This window comes from Mauremys mutica, chromosome 10 (assembly GCF_020497125.1).
Source record: "Mauremys mutica isolate MM-2020 ecotype Southern chromosome 10, ASM2049712v1, whole genome shotgun sequence".
NCBI classification, from domain to species: Eukaryota; Metazoa; Chordata; order Testudines; family Geoemydidae; genus Mauremys; species Mauremys mutica.
In genome coordinates, this window is record NC_059081.1 from 72410342 (window position 1) to 72423746 (window position 13405).

At 54.0% G+C, this 13405-nt stretch overlaps 1 protein-coding gene and 1 non-coding gene across 2 annotated transcripts; one reads left to right on the forward strand and one right to left on the reverse strand.

The window, feature by feature from the left end:
- Nucleotides 1-796: 796 nt before the first annotated feature.
- Nucleotides 797-878, reverse strand: TRNAL-CAG. The gene has a single exon. It is a non-coding gene; the product is annotated as a tRNA-Leu (tRNA).
- Nucleotides 879-4685: 3807 nt separating this feature from the next.
- Nucleotides 4686-12727, forward strand: LOC123378759 (tripartite motif-containing protein 15-like). Its single transcript, XM_045032889.1, has 8 exons — nt 4686-4803; nt 5178-5336; nt 7329-7349; nt 8122-8351; nt 8612-8634; nt 9286-9401; nt 10082-10123; nt 11884-12727. The coding sequence occupies exons 1-8, from the start codon at nt 4686-4688 to the stop codon at nt 12396-12398; spliced, it is 1224 nt and encodes a 407-aa protein (XP_044888824.1). The 3' UTR covers nt 12399-12727.
- The last annotated feature ends 678 nt before the right edge of the window (nt 12728-13405 follow it).

Consider the following 13405-nt stretch of genomic DNA (forward strand, 5'->3'; position numbering starts at 1 on the left):
CCCCTCCCCTCAAAGCTGATGTCCTGCCCCTGGCCAGCCTCGTTGGGTGTTTGAGTTGTTTCCCCTGGATCACCGCACTCAATGACTGTTCAGTCTGTGGATGGAGCCGCTACACAATAAAACATCAGTTTTTCATAAATTAGTAGCCTTAAGACCAGAAGGGACCATTAGAGCATCTAATCTGACTCCGTGCATATCCCAGCCCATCTGTGTATCACAATAGCTTCTTTTTGACTAAAGCACCTTCCTGAAAGGCCCCGCCCACTTGCTGTTCACTGCCCTCCGCCCCCTCCCCCCAGACCCCCTACCTGCCCCTCACTCTTCCCCCAAGACGCCACTCACCTGCTGCTTGCTCCTCCCTGCCCCTTTCCCCTAAGGGGGGCTGCCAGGGGGCCATGGGGCCAGGCCCCCATCACTTTTTCCTGCCTTAGGTGAGCGGGGGGTGGGGAGGGTCCTTGGGGAAGGAGGCGGAGCAGGGGCAGGAAGAGGCAGAGAGAGGGAGGGGGCTCAGGGGAAAAGGCCCAGCGGGGGTGGGGCGCAGGCCTTGGGGGAAGAGGCGGAGGGGGGATGGGAGGAGGCAGCGCAGGCGATCGGGTTAAGAGGCAGAGCGGAAAGGGGTGCAGGCTGGGCCCCCACTTCTCTGGAGCTTCGCGTCCACCACTCGAAAGATGACAATGGGCCCACGGAGGATTGACTCGCCCCACATCCCCAGTGTTCCCCCCTGCATGGGCGGCCATTTGGGGGAGGCTCAGCCACCCCTGGCCTCTTAGACAGGCTGTGGCTAAAACACAGGCCTTGCTGTGAGCAGGATTTCAACCTGCGCAGGGAAACCCTCTTGAATTCTGAGTCCAACACCTTCGCCACTCGGCCATCAGAGCTGTGACCAAAGCACCCCCTAAGGCCAGAGAAATGCCCAGGCCTGACGTCATCTGAACTGCAGAATTCAAACAGCAAACTTGGCTCCCAAAACACCAGGGGGAATTTGGGGCTCTCGGTCCTTCGCTGTGTGGTTAAGCACCAAACCAGCACCCGCCTGTGGGGTCTGTCATTGTTCCTCTCCACACTGTAACGATCGAGACAGGGAGAGGTCAGACAGTGAGGTAAAATCCAGCTCTGCCCCCCACCAGCTCCCGGCTCTATCCGCCAATGGACTGACTTTCTCGCTGGATTAAACTGTTTGTATTGGACTCTTTTCTCTATGTATAAACAGGACTAAGCCTCAACTGGACTGTCCGACAGGAGAATGGGCCACGGCTCCCTTCCCCGGACCCTGGATTTCTCACCACTTCAGAGAAACTTGTTAGTGGAAAAATGAATCACATTCAAATGACTGCAGATTATGAACCGTTTGCTGTTGCCTTGGCACATGGCCCCACCCAGCCTTTTCCCCTGAGTCAGGAATGATAATTTATTGGTTCACTCTGATTTGTTTCAGTTTTATGTTAGCATCTATTGCCACTAATTGGTCAGAGCCCGTCACTTCTGGAAGTCCGAAACGTTTCCCCCCTAGCTCCCTTCTCGGTACCTTTGATTTTCCTCAGTCTCCTTCAGAGCACCGGCTTTCTTGGCACCAATAACCAAGACTGATTTCCAGATCAGGAGACGTGTCCTCCAGCTGCTGGAACTTCCCTGTTTCACACCTAGAAAGAAACAGGTTTTTCCCCATTAATCATTATCATATTTTAGTGTCGTATTTTACTCTGAATTTCTTGCCCGTGACAAATGCTGAATTGAGGGACTGGAGAATGAGTCTCTGTGTATCCAGCCACAGACTAGCTGCAGCCCCAGCAATGGCTGTGCAAGCTTCCCCGAGGTGTCCCGTCAATGTGCTTCACCCCGATTTACCGAGACTAGCTCTGGGGACAGGATGAGTTCGGTCCCGTGGGCAATTCACTCCTCGGCCTCCATGCTTTGATGGCCAATAGATTCCAATGTTCCTGCTGGTCATTGTTCTGTGGCCATCTGCCCATCTGCCACTGGACTGAGATCAGCTCCCCTCACACCAGCTCATTCCTCACCTGTCTGTGAATGGTCACCACGTCATACAGACGTTTGTTCACTCCTGCCGGGGGCAGAAGAGAACCCAGTGCCCTGGAGGTGACAGGCCCGTACTGTGTCCCCAGTCAGGGCCATCGTCCCTGCCCTGAGGTGGTGGCTGCTCTGGGGAGCTCACGCTGGCACCGGTGCAGTGGCCCCGCCATTAGCTCCCTAGTGTAGCCGCTGAGACTCCCCACCCCCAGCGAGAGCCGTAGCCATGTTGGCAGGAGAAGCTCTCCCAGCGACATAGCCCTGCCCACACCGGCGCTTGGGTCAGTGTAACTGTGTCCCTTGGGGGTGGCTCATTCACACCCCTGAGCGACATACGTTCTACCGACACAAGGGGGCGTAGACGCAGCCTGAGCAGAGAAGCCATTTAGAAAACAGATTTAGTTTTGTAGGAAATGCAGAAACCCGGGTTTGTAATAAACCAAAGGAGATTCCGACCCAGGTGTCACCTTCACCACGTTGCAGTTGTGCCCTGGGACAGTTGCGTTGTCTCAGCCTGTGGCCAGACTAATGGCGTGTGCAGGGGGAGGAGCCACGCCCCGTCTATGGGGCTTCTGGCATCCTCGAGGGGAGAAAGGAGAAAAGACGCTCAGTCCCCCATGCCACTCACACAGGGGGCGGGAACTTCTGTGGTCATTTAAACAGGCTCAAGGGCCCCGAAAGAGTGAAAGGTGTTAACGTGCCCCTGTCACCGTCCAACACTGAACGGGTGAAACACGGCTGGTGGTTTGGTAGAGAGACTTCAGCCCGCTTAGTGCCATGGCAAACACACCTCTCACATCCCTGCTAGTGTGTTACTGAAACACAGAGAGAAACAGAGACAGAGTTAAAGCAATGGAAATGTAAAGTAGTCAGTAAGGCTTGTCTTTAACAGCATCCCCTGTGCCCTGTCTCTTTAGCTGGGAGAGTTTTTAGAAGGAAAGTTCCTTCTGTGACGGTCTCTTGGATGGTTTTGAAGAAGGTAACAGCTGTCCTGGGGAAATCAGAGAGATCAGCTGAGATGGGCTGGAGCTGTCACTGTTGTGGTGTCTCTTCTTAAAGTCCAATCCCATAAAGTCCAAGATAAGGCGAACGCACACAAACGGGGAAAGAAGAGAACAGCAAAGATAGAAGATGCAGCTTCTGGCTCTGGCCTAGCACAAGGCCTTGCCAGCCGCTCCGAGACCTAGCAAGCTTGTACCCCCATCGGGCTGCTTGGGGCACGGCATTTAGCTGCTTTCTGCTCACAGGCTTACAGTAGTGTTCAGAACACACAGCCTTGGCCAGCTAAGTCAGATTTTGATTGAACAGAAGCAGAAGGAGAGGGACAGGAAAAAGAAACTATAGGACTAGAACAGCGTTTAAAAGAGAACTGGATAAATTCATGGTGGCTAAGTCCATTAATGGCTATTAGCCAGGATGGGTAAGAATGGTGTCCCTAGCCTCTGTTCGTCAGAGGATGGAGATGGATGGCAGGAGAGAGATCACTTGATCATTACCTGTTAGGTTCACTCCCTCTGGGGCACCTGGCATTGGCCACTGTTGGTAGACAGGATACTGGGCTAGATGGAGCTTTGGTCTGACCCAGTACGGCCATTTTAATGTTCTTATAAAAATAGATCAGGAAGGAAAAAGACAGGCTGGGAGCCGGCATTTGCCACAGCGTATCAGCCTTCGCCTGGATAGTCTTGATAATGGGCAGAGCTACTCTGGTGGGCGCATCTGCCGACAGAATGCTGCAGACCGGGTCCTCGACTTCCTCCACCTGGAGGTTAATGTTAAGCGCAACTCGCCTGAGGAGGTCCTGATGCGCAGCGAGGTCCACTGGGGGTGGGCTCGTTGACGATGCACCCGCCACCGCCTCATCCGGTGAGGAAGAGGATGAAACACCGGGGGCGAGGACCTCCTGGAGGAGCTCCTCCTGCTGAGGCTCTTGCTCCAGCTGCTCAGGTGAGGTGGTGGTAGGAGGCAGCTGTGCATCCAGCTGTGCATCCAGCTGGTGGAGGGCGACTTACGGTTGCCTCAGGGGCCCGATGGTCGGAAGGGACGGTCTGCGACAGAGCTAGGGGAGCACCTTGGCCTGGTGATAAGCCCAAGCTGTCCAAAAGGGCCACTGCTGGACTCTTTGCGATTCAGAGCGGGAGTCCTGAAATAAACCCTCCGGCACATCTGCTTCTGGGTCTTGGGAGTAGTGGCTACCCGCCTGAGACGAAGCCGAGGGGTGTCGAGAAGGCCATGGTGGAGCAGATAGGCCGTGGGCCGACGTCCCCACCGACCTGGTGCTCTTCCGCACCGGGGAGCGGTGCCGTGAGGGACTTGGGTACCGAGAGCGGCTCCGGGACCTGCGACCGGGACGGTGCCGGGAGGTCGACCGTGACCGAGAGCATCGGCGTCGAGAGCGGCTCCTGGTGGAGCGGTGCCGGTATCAGTGCCGGGAGCTCGAACGACGTCGAGTTTAATAAGACGGCGAGCGGGAACGGGAATGGTGCCGCGAGTCCGACCGGCATCTTGTCAAGGAGCGGTGCCGGTACTGCGAGCGGTGGGACGAACGCGACCGGTGCCGGGATCTGGAACGCCGATGGGACCGTGATCGGGAGCGGTGCCGGTCGGGGGCACTGACTGAAGGTCGATGGATCAGGGCCGGTTTCCCAATTGATCGGATGACCCGCACCGGCGGTGCCGGGGGTGGCGGCGGTGCCGCATCCGAGATCGCGATCAAGTCCCTCGCCACTTCACAGACCTCCGGCGTGGATGGGACGATCAACTCCACCGCGGCAGGTGCCGGGGAGATAGGTGCCGGACTCGATGGCCCTTGGTGGACCGGAGTCGACGGCAATGGCTCAGCAGGCAGTGCCATGGCTGCAGGGACCGGCCGGTGCGGTGGAGCCGTGCCCTCGTGCCGCACCGCGGGCGGTGCCGGGGCGGCAGGGGTCTTAGACTTTCTCGCTTGAGGTGAAAGCGAGCGGTTCTGGCCTGACTTGGAAGCAGGCGTCCGGTGCCGAGGTGTAGTGGCCGCACCGGTGCGGCCCAGTGCCCAAGAGGCGCTCTTTGATTCCGAAGGGGTTGCGCTCGGTGCAGAAGACGGAGGGGTAAGAGCTGCCTCCATGAGGAGCTGCTTAAGTCTAATGTCTCTCTCTCTTTCTTTGTACGAGGCTTGAACGACTTACAAATTGAGCACTTAGCCGATAAGTGTGACTCCCCGAGGCACTTCAAACAGGAGGAATGTGGATCCCCTGTAGGCATCGGGCGATGGCAAGCCGAGCACAGCTTGAATCCTGGGGAGCCGGGCATGAGCTCCGGCTCCGGTGCGGGTAGGGCCTAAGCCCCGAGCCCGACTAACTCACTAAACTGTAACTAAACTGTAACTAAACCACTAAAAGCTAACTATCTTATCTAAATTTAACGAATTTGAGAACTATTTACACAACAAGAATAAGAACTATCAGAGAATGCTAGGGAGGTGGAGGTCAGCTACGCTGCACTCCACAGTTCCAACGACCGACACGGGCGGTAAGAAGGAACTGAGGAGTGGGTGGGTCGGCTGGGGTATATATCCGCAGCCATGGTGGCGCCACTCCAGGGGGCGCCCAGCCGACCCACTGAGTTGCTAGGGTAAAAAGTCTCCGACGAACGTGCACGCAGCGCGCGCACACCCTACATGGAATGGACATGAGCAAGCACTCAAAGAAGAATGAGTGGCTGGGAACAGAATCCGGTTCTTCTAAGGCCTAGGCCAAAGCTCCAGCTACTGGGCCATGTTGCCTCCCCGACAGATCCTGCTTGTAATGAAGTGTGGCCATTTCAAGGCCGAGGCCTTGATGACAATCCCAGGCCCAGCAGGGAGCTGAGGTTTCCCACGGGGGTTCTGAATTCCCGTATTGCTCCCTGAGGGGTTAATACTCAGAGGTCGACCAGCACTAGGGGGGTCCCTGAGCCAAACGCTGTGCGGACCCCCAGCACCTGGAATCCAAAGACAGAAGGGCCCCAGAGCGCGGATACCATTGGGATTAGACCGGGTTGCAGTCTGAACTGTGTTATTGTGTATGTGGCCAAGCACCAGCCAAAGTTGTTAGCGGAAACTGTCAAATGTAGGTTTATTGATTCACCACCTGTCAAGGTTCCTTCCCCACTCTGAACTCTAGGGTACAGATGTGGGGACCTGCATGAGAACCTCTAAGCTTAATTAGCAGCTTAGATCTGGTTTTACTGCCACCACCCAAATCCTTTAAGAGTTATTTGGGAAACTCTGTCTACCTTTCCCCCAGACTATCTCCCTCCCAGTAGCCTTGAGAGACTTCTCCACCCAGTTCCTGGTGGACACAGATCCAAACCCCTGGATCTTAAAACAAGGAGAAAGTAACCATTCCCCCTCCTTTCCCCCCACCAATTCCTGGTGAGTGCAGATCCAACCCCCTTGAATCTTAAAGCAAGGAAAAATCAATCGGGTTCTTAAAAAGAAGCCTTTTAATTAAAGAAAGAAAGGTAAAAATCATCTCTGTAAAATCAAGATGGAAAATAACTTTACAGGGTCATCAGATTCAAGGAGCCCAGAGGAACCCCCTCTAGCCTTAGGTTCAAAGTTACAGCAAACAGAGGTAAATCCTCTTAGCAAAAACAAACATTTACAAGTTGAGAAAACAAAGATAAACTAACATGCCTTGCCTGGCTGTTACTTACAAGTCTAAAATATGAGAGACTAGTTCAGAAAGATTTGGAGAGCCTGGATTGATGTCCGGTCCCTCTTAGTCCCAAGAGCGAACCACCCCCAAAACAAAAAGCACAAACAAAAGTCTCCCCCCACCAAGATTTGAAAGTATCTTGTCCCCTTATTGGTCCTTTTGGGTCAGGTCTCAGCCAGGTTTCCTGAGCTTCTTAACCCTTTCCAGGCAAAAGGATTTTGGTGTCTCTGGCCAGGAGGGATTTTATAGTATTGTACACAGGAGGGCTGTTCCCTTTCCTTTATAGTTATGACACCACCATGTGACTCCAGCTTCTTGCTGGTTTTACTCAGTGTAGAAAGAGGACAAATAATTCTAAACTGTCTGAATAGAAAACAATCCTAGTCTCTGTTAATGAGGTTTGATTTTCTTGTGGTTCCTGATATCATGGACCCTGTAGAGCTGACAGTCACCTACAGAATCTTGGGTTGCGATGGAAAAACACCCCTCTCCACAAACACACTCTGAACTCTCAACATAAACTCACTCAAATCATTTATGTTTCTTCAGGAAAAGGTTCAGGCCTATTTGGAGACTCTGCGGGAAGAGAGAGAAAAGCTGCTGGGATTTAAAGTGATTGGAAAGGGAAAAACCTGGGAATATCTGGTAGGTGCCCAGTGCTATTAACCTGCAGAGACTTGCAGTGGGAGGTCTGTTGTGAAACAGACTCCTCTGTGGCCTTGGAGAAAGTGGACTTGTGTGTGTTTCTCCATGACCAGGGATTGCTATGTTAGATTCATGTCTGCACACACATACACTGGCCCTGCGAAATCCTCTGCCTGGATCAGGACAACATGTTCTGCAGAATCTAAACTTCCATTCCAGTTCATTTCTAGCCCTTGCGGCTTTCACAAAACTCCTCCCAAGGTGAACTGACCTATATCCCAGGCAGCGCCGTCTGCCTGAGTCTGCAGGCATTTCTTGCCTTGTTTAATTGTTCAATTCTTTTTTCTCCCCTGGCATCTCTGTCAATGTAGTGCTGAGTCCTGCCTCCTCTGCTCTGGGTCTGGATTAACATAGACCTCTGATAACACAGTGTCCCGCCCATGTTAGTCATAGAAACTTCCCATTGAGAGATATTAGGGCTGGTGAGAACTAGGGTGAACAGAAGTCCTGATTTTATAGGGACAGTCCTGATATTTGGGACTTTGTCTTGTATAGGCTTCTATTAACCCCCACCCCCATCCCGATTTTTCACACTTGCGGTCTGGTCACCCTAGTGGGAACGTGTTAGAAAATCCTCTCCCTGTTAACCACAGGGTAAAGTCAAGTGTCAGACACCTTAGAGTTTGCAAAGAAATTGTGTCTCCTGCACATTTTGCACTCCATGAAAGGACCCTAGATTCTATGTCCCTGGCCTGCCATTTTTTTTTAATAGACCAGACACAAGATGAGAGGCAGAAGATTGTGTCTGAATTTCAGCAACTGTGGCAGTTCCTGGAGGAACAAGAGCAACTCCTGCTGGCCCAGCTGGAGAAGCTGGACAGGAAGGTTGTAAAGATACAGAATGACAATGCCAGTAAACTCTCTGAGGAGATTTCCCGCCTCAGTGAGCTGATCAGTGAGCTGGAGGGGAAGGGTCAGAAGCCAGCGAGTGAACTCCTGCAGGTGAGACTAAGTTAGAAAGATCCCAGATCCCACCGCAGGGACAGGACAGCTCCTGAATCATGGGCATTGGGGTGCAGCAGTGGGAGATCTCAGTGTCACTCGTAGATATAAAGGTGACATTGAGTCAGCAGATCCATAGCCTGGGCCCCAGGCCAAGCTGCTTTTCCTCATATTTTGCAAATTCCCTTCCCTGGGATGCCCAGTGGATGGCGTCATAGCACGTGGGACTAAGGTTGTTTTTCTGTTTCTTTCCTCTCTAGGACTTCAGAAGCACCGTGAGCGGGTACGTGTCTCTCTCACCCCCCTTGTACTTCACGGTGCTGTGAAAGGGCTTGGAGAGAACATTAACAACACATCTCCACAGGGCTCTACAGCAAAATGTGTGGGGCAGGGTCACTTTTTGGATACACATTTCTCTGATCAACTTAACCCAGAGGGTCTCAGTCTTTTATAGAAGACTCTGGAATATCCATTCAGTGGGAAAGACTGACCTAAAGTATTCCCATGAGATGTGTCATCCTGGGGGACTGGCTGCCTCAGGGTTCTGGAGATGCAATACGAGCCCTTCATCCCTGACATACTGGTAATGATCAGACCCTGCTCAGCAGGGATCAAGTGTCTTTTCCACTGGAAATCTGTCTGGAGACCTGTGTGGAATGAGCTGGTTTGGGTGCAGCTGAGGTCTCAGTCTACTACCTGAAAGAAAGATCTTATAGCACGATGCACACAAGAAACATGGAGAGAATTGGCCCTGGAGACTTGGCTCCTCCTCTGCTGTGTGCAGGCCAGAGCGGAAGAACATGAATTGGGCTTTTGGGGGAAGGTGGCACAGCCATGGTTTGTGCTGCAGGCCCCGCAGAGCAGGGACTTCCGCTAGCCAGGAATGATGGCGAGTTAGTGACTGAAATGTAACAATGAAATTCTCTCTCCCCAGGTGTGAGGCGGGGAAGTTCCAGCAGCCCATGGAGATTTCTCTGGAGCTACAGAAGAGACTCAGTGATTTCTCCCAAGAAAATATTGTTTTAATGGAGACTTTGAGGAAATTCAAAGGTACTGAGAGTTGGGATCTAGGATGGGAAATCACGGTGTGTCTCTGAGACTGTGGGAGGAGTTAGACTCTGGCCAATTGGTTAATAATTAGGTTATGTATCTATTTAATACAAAATGGAAAGTCGTCAAATTGAGCAGATGTAGCAGGGACCCAGGCCCCAGGATATCTCACGTTGATTCATTTAGAGAGCTTTGGCAAAATCATTAAGGTAAAAATATAGCACAGCTTGGGGGATCTCACTTTCTCTCTCCCAACTAACAACTCGAGCACAGGGCATGTGCTCGAGAGCAGTTTAGAACCCAACATTTCTGGCCACTTCTGAAATGTGGACCCAGCCCTTCATTGTGCTCTGGCCCCATACGGCAGCTGGTGTGGGCCAAAAGGGAAGGCGTAAATCCTGGTGAGTCCCTCCAGCACAGGAGCCTCTTGTGTGAAACCCACAGCAGCTGGGAGCTGCAGGGGGCCGTGCAAACAAACTCTCTTGCTGCCCACCAGCAGATTACCCTGATGGGCCTTGTGACCCCTGAAATAGAAGGTTTCAGATTAGTTATTATTAAAGAGGTGGGTGTGGCTCTGCTTCGCTCTCATTAGTAAGACATAATTATGTCAGTTGAGAGTGGGGATGTTATAAATATGACAGCATGAAATCTCACCTCTCTTTTATCCTTTCCATCTCCAGACACTCTGCTATCTGAACCAGAGACAGGAGCACACAGACAGGGTAAGATTGCAGGTGCAGGTTATCTTTAAAAAAGGAGAAAATTTCCATGAAAACATTTCCATTAATTTGAAGCTAAAGTTTCCAACCAAACCAACACCGACCAGACTTAAAAAGAAAACATTCACTGCTAAGGAGATCCCAAGCTGAAGTCGCACAAACAGTCCTGACACCAACCTTAGTGCTCAGTTCATGCCCACGCCAGTGAATAGAAACAGATAGTGACCAACATCCAAACCCCCTTAACTCTGACCCTGGGGTTTTCATAGACATTCATAAGCCCTTTCAATATTAAATTGAGAGGAATGCGTAGAGAGCACTCTCCCCTTAGGGCAGACACATCCCTCTCCTTTACCCTGGCAGAGGGGGGTCTCCCTCATTGCTCTTCTCCAACATCCGACCTTTCCTTAGGCCAGGGCTGGGCTCTCCCACGCATTGCTTCATGGATTGTGCTCCGAAATTCAGACAAAAAGAGGGCAATCCCTAGGCTCATGCAGACCAGGTGAGAGATTTCAGGAGAGATTAACTTTCACTTCAGAGAAAAAAATGCATGAAAACAGTTTTATAAACAAATAGCTAAAGACACAAACCAAACCAACACCGACTGTGACACCCCCCCTCCCCCTGAAATGCAGAGGAGATCCCGCGCAGAAGTCACACAAACAATCCTGCCACCAGTTCTTCCTCCGCTAGAGATACAGTGTCCCTCTGACGCTGCCACCTCCTCCCTTCTCTCTTCCCAAGGCCAGCCCCTACTGACCACTCTCTGGGCTGGAGTGGTTCTGCCCCTACGCCCTGTCCCCTCCTCTTCGCCCAGGCCAGGGACAGGAGGATGGGCTCAGCGTGCAGCTTCCCCCTGGGTTTATATCTGGTGCCTCCCTCCTCTCCCTCCCCTCTGCACAACGTCAGGTTCCTCCTCTCTCACCCTCCGAGGAGCAGCCCCAGCAGGGGAGGGGGGAGAGAGGCAGTTTCTGCAGCCCTCACAGCAGGTCCCAGCAGCGGGGGGAGGAGCTGCCAGGGCATCTCTGCTGGGTCCCAGGCACTCAGGGCAGAGGAGCAGCTCCCCAGGCTGGCGTTGTAAATCAGAGACCAGGTGCTCTCATCTCTGTGACCCTTTTCCTCTCCAGACCATAGGCGCCAACTTCCCCCAGTGCCGGTGGGTGCTCACGCCCCCGGGCCCCACCCTGACTTCACCCTTTCCCCACCCCTACCCCACCCCCATTCCAACCCCTTCCCCAAAGTCTCAGCCCCTCCCTGCCCCTATTGGACCCCTTCTCCAAATCCCCGTCCCGGCCCCACCTCTTCCCCGAGCGTGCTGCCTTCCCCCTCCTGCCCCCTCCCTCCCGGCCGAGCGAAACAGGTGCAAGTGCTGGGAGCTAGGGGGGAAGCGGGCACGCGGTGCGCTCAGGGGAGGAGGCGGAGCGGAGGTGGAGGTGAGCTGGGCGGGGGGGTGGAGAGCCGCCCAATTTTTCAGAGCGCCCACGGAGTCGGCCCCTATGCTCCAGCCTCTGCCATCTGAGCTAGAGCCAGCTGAGGAGCAGGGGGCTGCAGCTTCTGTCACCAAATGTGAATGTACAAAAGTGGGTCCCATTGCCCAGGCTGAGAACTGCAGTGACGTCTCTGCTCGGTGTCAGGCGCCCAGGGCCAAGGCAGCTCCCTGGGATCCAGGCCTGTCCCAGGGCTGCTGGGGAGTGTGAGAAATGGTCCCCGCCTCCCCCAGGGCTGAGCTCTGCCCCTCACGCTCTGATTCTCTCTGTCCCCAGTGACGGTGACTCTGGATCCAGACACGGCTCATCCCCAGCTCGCCCTGTCTGAGGATCGGAGACATGTGAGATGGGGACACGCCCGGCAGGATCTGCCCGACAACCCTGAGCGATTTGACACTGAGCTCTGTGTGCTGGGCTGTGAGGGATTCACCCTGGGGAGACATTGCTGGGGGGTGGAGGTGGGGGATGGGGAATGCTGGGCTGTGGGGGTGGCCAGAGAGTCTGTGAGGAGGAAGGGCTGGATCGGTCATAACCCTGAGGGGGGGATCTGGGCTGTGCAGTGGTGGGGGTGTCAGTTCCAGGCTCTCACCTTCCCTGAGACCCCCCTGCCCCTGAGCCGGGTCCCCAGAAGGATCCGGGTTTCTCTGGACTGTGAATGGGGGCAGGTGGCATTTTTTGATGCTGATAACGAGGCCCCGATCTTCACTTTCCTGCCAGCCTCTTTCACCGGGCAGCGAATCCGTCCCTGGTTCTGGGTCTGGACAGGATCCTGGCTCAGACAGTGTTGCTGAGACATGGGGGGGATATCGCCCTGGAGTCTCACACACCCTTGTCTTTGTGACATTGGAAGTTTCCTGTTTCCTTCAGGCTTTCTGCCATGCAGTGCCCACGACCCTGGCGGCCCTGCTAGGTGTCTGCCCTGCCAAAGTATGGAAAACAGGGGGTGGCTTCTCTACCTCCGCCAATCTCATCCACCCAAGGCTTTTGCCGCCGTATGTCACTGTCCTCTGGCACAGGAGGACTCTGGGAATTCTGGCTCAGACAGTGCTACTGAGACATGGTGGGAATAGGCCAATGGGCATGAAAAAATGGGTGTCTCTAATCACAGTCATCCTAGTCTGTGATACTGGAGACCTCTCATCTACCTAGCCTCTGGCTCATCTTCATGACCTTGGAGGACACCTGTCTACCCAACCCCAATATCTAATCTCTATGACACTCCCCCTCCCTCCCTGCAGCCCCAGGGATGGGAAGTGATGGGGGGGTGAATAACTCCTGGAGCTGCTGCAGGTGCATAGGGTTCCTGAGGGGCATGTGTGGGGCTGCAGGATGAGAACTGATGGAGGGTCAGGGACAGAGGTGATGTGGGGGTTGGGGCTGTAACTGCTAGGTGGGCTCGGGGACAGGCAGCTGTGGGGGTGGCAAAGACACCAAACTACTTGTGATTTGGGAGGTGTGGGGAGAAGGGGGATACTCTGCACCAGCAGGGAGCCTGGGAGATCGAGACCCGGTCCCAGGGACTGGCAGGTGTGACCTCCAGGCCCCTGGGGAAGGGATGCTGTGGTGAGGGGGCGGGAGGCGGGGGAGGGCATGTCATTTGGATGGAGGTGAGCTGGCTGCGGGGAGGGGAGAGGCAGGTTTCATCAGAAGGGAGAGAAGAAATCAAGGGGGGGGGCAGGAAATAAAGTAAAACAAGAGTAAATCGAGAAACCTGGGGAAAGGTGAGGTGGGCAGCGAACTAATGCGAAAAGAGTGAAAGCAAGTGGAGACACTTGGGGCAGAGGGGGAGGAAGGGGAG